General features: G+C 41.4%; 1 protein-coding gene across 1 annotated transcript; it reads left to right on the top strand.

The window, feature by feature from the left end:
• Positions 1-29: 29 nt before the first annotated feature.
• On the top strand, positions 30-6515 carry polr3f (polymerase (RNA) III (DNA directed) polypeptide F). The gene is made up of 9 exons (XM_042425719.1): positions 30-239; positions 1509-1626; positions 3290-3357; positions 3713-3780; positions 3863-3975; positions 4062-4205; positions 5287-5394; positions 6024-6215; positions 6317-6515. Exons 1-9 carry the CDS (start codon positions 178-180, stop codon positions 6392-6394), a joined length of 951 nt encoding a protein of 316 aa, XP_042281653.1. The 5' UTR covers positions 30-177; the 3' UTR covers positions 6395-6515.
• The last annotated feature ends 2054 nt before the right edge of the window (positions 6516-8569 follow it).

Here is an 8569-nt window from a genome sequence, read left to right as displayed (position 1 = left end):
TCACTGTTTTTATATACAGGCATTATTCTGGACGCTCCCGTCAGCAGCTAACTGTTGAGGACCCTGAACTAGCATGCCTGTGTGCCTGTGTGACAACATTAGCTAACAGGCTAACCAACAGTTACATCGGCTCAGACAGAAAACTACAGACAGGGAACTACAGACAGAAGTGTTAAAATGTCAGAAGTCAAAGTGAAGAAGGAGAAAAACATTTCGGACCCCGCAGAGATAGAAAACAGGTGAGTCATTATGGATCTGCAGCGCTGAGCAGAACTCCGCCTAAATTCTTTAATATTCACTGTTTCCTCGGACATCATCTGACAAACTCAGGCCACAGGAGCAGAATAAATGCATGTTTTCAACCGAAGTGATGTTACTTTAAATTCGGCTTACAGTCAGTAAACCAGGGTGATTTAATTTCACCAAAACACGAACATTTTCCGCGCTGTGACGCGCCGCTAACTGCGCCGCTAACTTCGCTCGTCGCTGCGCGCTGAAGACGCGTCGCAGCGTCGTTGTTGAACTCTGAGCGGATTTTTCTGTCAGTAACCTTCTGCTTGGTGTTTTTAAAGTATCGCCGAATTGAAGTATTAGTCTGAAAGATTTAGAAACAACCCTGAGTCATGTTTCATAAATCATTTAATCTATCAAACATGTTAGTTGACTGTCAGTTGTGATTATTTGAAGGCGAGTTTGGTTTGAAGGCTCCTCTGATGGATAGAAAGATGCTCCAAACACAGAAACACAAACCACACTGGACGTTTAACACATTAACTGTTAATATAATTACACCAGTAGAGATTTGTTGTGTTCGGAGTTTCACTATGAATGAAAAGTTAGTAATAAATGAAATGTGTTATTATTATAATTACAGTTAGTGGCTGTTAAACACTGGAGGACACTTTGACTTGATCAATAATCACTCTGCTAAAACAACTAATTGATTATTCAAATCACAGTGATAACCAACAGAGTAAACGGACCAAGTGAAATATTTTATGGATGTTTCATATTATATTCAGTGAATAACAATAACAGCACAGAACAGCTGATAAACAAATAAATAATGAACCAATTAACTGCAGGAAGTTTGTGTAAAACGAGCAGTTTGGATGAATAATGAGCAGATTATTTCAGTAGGTCTGAGTATCGTTATGATACCAGTACCACCAGTACCACCAGTACCCTTAAAGTGATACCAGTAGAATACTCCAGTAAGGATCCAGTGCAGGTTTCATTTGACTGGAGAAGTTTCGATGCTACTTGATACGTTTGATACCTCAAAGACATTGAGTACCGATATCCAGCCCTAATTTTCAAGAACTTTTTATACAATTCTCTATTTTTTACTTTCCTTCACAGAACATAATGAAATGCTGACATGTACATATATATCACGTATATTTCTTACACCCCCTAAAATCCCCCGTGAAGCTTTGACGGCCCGAGTGGGGGGTCGGGACCCTCAGGTTGGGAGCCGGTGCTGATTGGATGTTGATGTGTTTCAGGATCAAAGAGCTGTGTCAGCAGTTTCCTCACGGCATCACCGACCAGGTGATCCAGAACGACATGCCTCACCTGGAGCCGCAGCAGAGAGCCATGGCCATCAACAAGCTGCTGTCACTGGTCAGTCCGATGATGTCACCGCTGCCTGCTCTCTGCTGATTGGTCGGTCAAATCAGATCGGATCAGAGATGCGTTCGTGTTCTCGGCTGGTTGTGTTTCTGATCCATGAAGCAGCTTTAACAAACTCTGATCTCACTTAATGAAACTCTGAGTTTTTGGTTCCAGAACAGCTGATCAGTTCAATCGATCTGAGTTTGTTTGTCATCAGTTGTTCATCAATGGAGCTCTGATAGTACGAGTCACCATGGCAACGGGTAAATAAAAGGCAGAGCCTCCATGTGTATGCAGACGATGCACATTTATCTTTTAAAGAAAGAGTCAGAGCAGGAAAAGTGTCAATAAAGTTTTATTGAGTGTCGTCCATTAATTGATCATTTATTATCTGTGTATCAGGCTGCAGCTACATTTTAAATATATTTGTTCAGCTTTAATCTGACGGACGAAACACAGGAAGCAGCAACTGAAGATGAAAAATATAGTTAAAGATTTAAAACATAAAGAGATCAAAGACACTCACAGGCTGATCAATAATAATGTGATTGATGATTTGCTTTGAGGTTAAAAAAACAGCAGATTTTAAATGTTCAGACGTCTGTTTGTATCTCAACATCATTCACTCAGAAATATTAACATATAATCTATGATATTATAGGAATGATGTTCCATCAGTGGACCCATCAGAGATCATTATTCATTGATCCGACGTGTCTGAAGCTTCATTCTGATTGATTAGCTGAGGATCAAGTCCTGAATAACAAACTAACATCAACCAGGATCCAGATTCTGACAGTAAACCTCCACTAATGAACGAGCTTTGATTTGACTGAATTGTGTTTATTTATCGGGACAGTTTACAGTTTTTAACATAAATGATGTGCTGCACCAGATTCAGCTTCAGCAGGTCACAATTACATTAGAACAGCATCATAACAAACAGTACAAAGCAAAAAATGCACACAGCTACACACGACAGCACATCACACACACACACCCACAACGCCGACCAGACATCAACAACACAAACATGTCAAAACAAAGATTATTAGAGAATCATGAGATCAAATCCAGACTCAGCGGCCACAGAGCTGAATGAAGACATGAAACCCCCGAGAGAAACAAGTCCTGTTACCATGGTAACTGACCCAGAGTTTACGTTACCATGGTAACCGACCCAGAGTTCAAGTCTCCTCTCTTTCTGGTACTGAAAACTCAGAGTTTGAACTCAGAGTTCACTAAAACCGCTTCCTGGAATACAGCCCAAATGTTTACTTGATGTTTACAGGATGTACACCTGTTATTTACCTGATGTTTACCTGTTGTTTACCTGTTGTTTACCTGATGTTTACCTGTTGTTTACCTGTTGTTTACCTGTTATTTACCTGATGTTTACCTGTTGTTTACTTGATGTTTACCTGTTATATACCTGTTGTTTACCTGTTGTTTACCTGTTATTTACCTGTTGTTTACCTGTTGTTTACCTGTTATTTACCTGTTGTTTACCTGTTGTTTACCTGTTGTTTACCTGTTATTTACCTGTTGTTTACCTGTTGTTTACCTGTTATTTACCTGATGTTTACCTGTTGTTTACCCGATGTTTACCTGTTGTTTACCTGTTGTTTACCTGATGTTTACCTGTTGTTTACCTGTTGTTTACCTGTTCCAGGGCCTGCTGGACCTGCTGAGGAACAGCTCAGGACTGCTGTACAGGATGAAGGACTCTCAGAGCGCCAGGTAAACCAGTAGCTCTCTGTCGCCTCCTGCAGGCAGAAGGCAGCTACCACACAGGTGTCACGTAGTTTTTCAGCCCTGAGTGTCGTCTGCAGGCCTTCCTCTCAGCCCGCAGGAAGAACTGAAGGCCATGTAGTCGAGCATATCAACTCTTCTCTTCACCTGGATAATAATAACAGTATATATTCAGGTTAATGAAACCAGGATACGATGTTAACTGTTCATGTTCATCTTTGCAACACTGAACGTACTGAAGCAGCACTAACAGAAACCGATGATCTGCAGATGAGATTGTAGACGCTCATTTATTTACTGAACACTTAATTTATAGCTGAATTGTTTTGTCTGTTTGTGTCAGTAAGATGAAAGGTTCAGACAACCAGGAGAAGCTGGTCTACCAAATCATCGAAGACGCAGGAAACAAAGGTGAGACGTGTTAAACACACACGTTAAACACAAACATGCATGTAAACGCAGCTGCTGAGGTGTAGTTCTGTTGCTGCTGCAGGCATCTGGAGCAGAGATATCCGTTTTAAGAGCAACCTTCCTCTGACGGAGATCAACAAGATCCTGAAGAACCTGGAGAGCAAGAAACTCATCAAAGCCGTCAAATCTGTCGCTGTGAGTTCACAGAGCTGCTCCCAGATTCACTGAAACATCAAAACTCAAACCAAAGTCCTCCTGACAGTCACATGTTTTGTGTCCAGGCGTCGAAGAAGAAGGTGTACATGCTGTACAACCTGCAGCCGGACCGCTCGGTGACGGGCGGGGCCTGGTACAGCGACCAGGACTTTGAGTCTGAGTTTGTGGAGGTTCTCAACCAGCAGTGCTTCAAGTTCCTGCAGAGCAAGGTACAGAAAACTTTATTTAAACAGGACGTATTGTGTTATTTCTGTCCTGTTCTGATGTCGGATGCTAAACATGATCAGAAACTTGAGGTGAACGTATGTAGAGACGCTGCCTGCAAGACGAAACCCAGGGTTCAGCTCAATATGTACGGATGGATTTGAGAAGTTGACATTTGGAGTAAAGAAGGAGAAAAAGAAGTGAAATCCTGCTACTATAGTTTGTTTACGTAGCCTCCGGAGCCGGAGGAAGCTTCCTGAAAGCTGACCAATCAGAACAGAGCGGGCTCATCAGGAGGCGGGGCCTTAAAGAGACAGGAGCTAAAACGGCCTGTTTCAGACAGAGGCTGAACTGAGGGGCTGCATAAAGGACCAGTAGAAGATAAATAAGGAGTTTTTATTCCAGTAGAGCCCCAGAATATAAATATAAATATAATGTGCAGATGTTTCCTCTTTAAACAGCAGCTTCATGTGCGGTTTGTGGATTTGCTTCCTGCTCAGTCATAATTATTATTATTGTTGATTGTTTGCATTTATTAGATTGTTGAAATATACCAGAACCCTGCACAGATTAAAGCTGCTAAATAATATGATATATTTGAATAAAAACATTACAGACTTGAACAGAGAATTTTTATGCACTTGTCAGAACTGATCAATTAAATTTGGTTAGTTCATTAATAACCTCGTTACCTCATTACAGCTGCTCCCACAGATGTGGTTCCACTAAAGTATAAAAGTAGAAAGATGATTAACAGCTGATGCTGCGACAGTCTGGAGCTTTGATACTATCGATCAGCTATAATCAATATCATGGCTAATCAACAGTGTGTAATGAGTTTATTTCTTATCATTTCACTACGTCGCATGATGTCATGTTGGGAGCCCGTCAGGTGAGATGGTTTGGGCTCAGACTGTGTTCGTGTTGGTCACATGACCCTGGGACTGTGTTCGTGTTGGTCACATGACCCTGGGACTGTGTTTGTGTTGGTCACATGACCCTGGGACTGTGTTTGTATTGGTCACATGACCCTCAGACTGTGTTCGTGGTGGTCACATGACCCTGGGACTGTGTTTGTGTGTTCAGGCTGAAGCGGCGAGGGACAGTAAACAGAGTCCCATGGTTCAGAGGAACAGCTCCTTCGCCACCTCACATGAAGTCTGGAAGTACATCTGCGAGCTGGGAATCAGCAAGGTGACGCTTTCACAGCCCCGCCCCCTTCTCATTATCACATGACACACCTCAAACCGGCCAATCACACACCGCCAACAATCACCTGCTGATACACGTTTTACCTGCGGAGCCGCAACTAAAGATCCATCCAGACAGGTGAGGAAGAGTCAAAACTCTTCCTCCTCCTCAGAGTCATAACTCAGTCAGATCTGAACACACATTCAGTGTGACATCATCATTATCTCTGATGTCATCACCAATAAACCTCCAGAAAGTTTTCTTCAGTGATCGTCATGTGACTCTAACAGCTGATTCACACGACTTTATTTATTTATGTTTCAGATGTTTGCAGGAACAACGCTGCTAATTACACAATAGCAAAGCTACAATAACGAACATAAATGAATTATAAATAAAAAAAACACAAAAATGAATATAATTAAAGAAAATAAATGTACATCAACAAACAGACAGATGAGTAACGAGGCGGCAAAAATGAGAGAATGAGAATAAATAATAAAGACATTTTTAATGTTTAACAGATCGTCTCTTTCACACGTTTCCTCTGAGCTGATAAAATGTAGCAGATTGAAACAATAACTGACAGCATCTGGAAGCTGCTGCGTTTGATTGACAGCTCTGTGATGCAGGTGGATCTGTCCATGGACGACATCGAGACCATCCTGAACACGCTGATCTACGACGGGAAGGTGGAGATGACCATCATCGCCGCTAAAGAGGGAACGGTGGGCAGCGTGGACGGACAGATGAAGCTCTACCGCGGCGTGAACCCCGTCATCCAGCCCACCGGCCTGGTGAAGACGCCCTGCGGAATCTGCCCGGTAACAAACACACCGCACACACACACACACACGTCTTTAACGTTTTAGTTTCAGAGAGGATTCACAGAACTGCTCCCTGATTGGCTGTTTGCTCTCCTCAGGTGTTTGACGACTGTCACGAAGGAGGAGAAATCTCTCCGTCAAACTGCATCTACATGAGCGAGTGGTTGGACTTCTGACGGCGGCTCGTCTCCGCTCTTTTCTCTGTGATGAAAAGCTCTTTATTTCCTCAGCGATCTGTGATCCATGGCGTTTATTTTGTATTTATGGCAAAGTTTAATAAAAACCTGGAGATGTGAACGTGCTGCCGGCTCGTCTCATTCACTTTATAAATCAGAGAATCTCAGGCTGCAGAGTTTCTGTCGTCAGTGTTTGAGGCTAATTGATTAGTTGCCAACTATTAAATTAATCGCCAGCTATTTTGATAATTGATTTATTGTTTTGAGTCATTTTTTTTTTTAGTAAGAAAAATGTCCAAATTCTGTGATTCCAGCTTGTTAAATGTGAATATTTTCTGGTTTCTATGACAGTAAACTGAACATCTTTGAGTTGAGGACTAAACAAGACATTTGATGACGTCGTCTTTAGGAAACACTGATACACATTTTACCATAGACTGTATAAACATATGGACGTAGTTACCGTGACGTCACCCCATGTGGTTTCTGAAGAGCGGTTTTGAAGCTCAAAGTTGTTAATCTGCTCCTACAATATTGAAAAACTTCCCACAAAACTAGCCAACTTTCATTAACAGATACTTCTATCCTGGTCTGGTTTATAACTTCACCCCCCATAGATATTACATTTGGAACAACAGGGACATACTATACAAACACAGATCACTTTTTATAGAGAACTGGTTCACCTGTGGCATAACTTTAGTCAGTCAACTTTTCAGACCAAACGGCACATTGATATTATACTCAGAATTTTTAAATAAATATACATTTCCTATTCCTCCGGAAGAATACACAATAGTATTTGATGCAATACCTTCTGGTGTAATTATGTTGTTCAAAAATGTCACATTACCTGAAGTTGACCCGTTACGTCTGGAGCCTGTGCAGACAGAAGTCGGTCGAATCTGTTTCTCAGTGAAAAAGAACAATAACCGTACTGTACGTGCACTGAATCAAAAAGAAATCATCAGTACCCCCAAAGCCGTATCATACTGGAACAATACATTCACAAACCTGATTTGGAAAAAACATATGGTCCCTCCCTTGCAATTATTTCATCACAAATAAAACTAAAGAAGTGTCCCTCAAACTCATCCACCGAGTCTATCCCTCCAATCTATTTATGCAAAGATAAAAAAAACACATCAGCGAATTCTGATCCGTCTGTAAACAGGCTCCAGAAGATCTTCACCACCTCTTCTGCAGATTTATTGGAAAAATGTCACTACTTTCATCCGTCAACACATTGACAAAAATTTTGTTTTGGACTATAAAAGTGTTTGGTTTCATTTTAGTCTGATTCCCCCAAGTAGACCAATATTACATAATTCATTTGATATTATTTTTAGCCAAAGCTCATATCCATAACCGGAAATTCACTAATCAAATACCATGTACTTACCGTCTCGAAAAGGAAATCAAACAATACATTAACACAATTAATCTGAAAACAAGAAAGCCATAAATAAATATTTTGTTTTTCTCTCCTGCATTCTGTGATTTCATGTAACTTTTAGTTGGGATTATTTTATTTTCGTATGTAACCCCCTCACCCTGTTCGTTTATGTCTGTCTATGCAAGCACTTTCAATAAAATTAATTAATTAATTAATTTAAAAAATTTAAAAAAATTTTGAAGCTCAAAGTGAGCCGCTCATGGATGTATAAAGAGAACTGGATACGGCGTTGGAGGCGGGGCCCCGTTCATTCATGTGAAAGTTGCTCAGTGGCGCATGAAGCCAAAAAAGTTCGACTTCCGCGTATAAAATTACCCGGATCTTCCGGGATCATTGGGCCCGTAGAGCGAGCGCACTAGTGACTTTCGCTGACCTAGCCGGCTACTTCCTGTTAGCCCTCCGGCTAACTTGAATGGGAATAAAACAATTCAATCGTTCGGCTCTTTTAGACTTTCGAAATGTGATCGGACCGAACGGGTATAATTCTGATAGTGAGGTGAGTCGTGTAGCGGGGGTTGTGATGCTCAAAAAAATGTATCCGATGATTTACAGACGTCTCTTTCACAATGTAAGTCTATGGGAAAAAGTCTTTTTGGGCCCAACAGTGTCACATGATGTTGTAATTACACCGTTTGGCCACTATGTCAAACTGGCTTCACAGCCCGGCGCTGTTCCTGGAGGCTTGGAGCCGCTCCGGCCGTCGCCATCTTGGCAGTGCG

Source organism: Thunnus maccoyii, chromosome 2, assembly GCF_910596095.1.
Source record: "Thunnus maccoyii chromosome 2, fThuMac1.1, whole genome shotgun sequence".
Classification (NCBI taxonomy): Eukaryota; Metazoa; Chordata; class Actinopteri; order Scombriformes; family Scombridae; genus Thunnus; species Thunnus maccoyii.
Note: the sequence above shows the minus strand (reverse complement) of the source record. Positions and strands in the feature narration are given on the sequence as shown.

What these genes read in the sequence shown, in the direction of transcription:
- polr3f (XM_042425719.1), top strand. Translation starts at nt 178, where the DNA reads ATGTCAGAAGTCAAAGTGAAGAAGGAGAAAAACATTTCGGACCCCGCA. An exon ending in AAGGACTCTCAGAGCGCCAG is followed by an intron (nt 3,358 to 3,712) that starts GTAAACCAGTAG and finishes TGTTTGTGTCAG; the next exon opens with TAAGATGAAAGGTTCAGACA. An exon ending in TCAAGTTCCTGCAGAGCAAG is followed by an intron (nt 4,206 to 5,286) that starts GTACAGAAAACT and finishes TTGTGTGTTCAG; the next exon opens with GCTGAAGCGGCGAGGGACAG.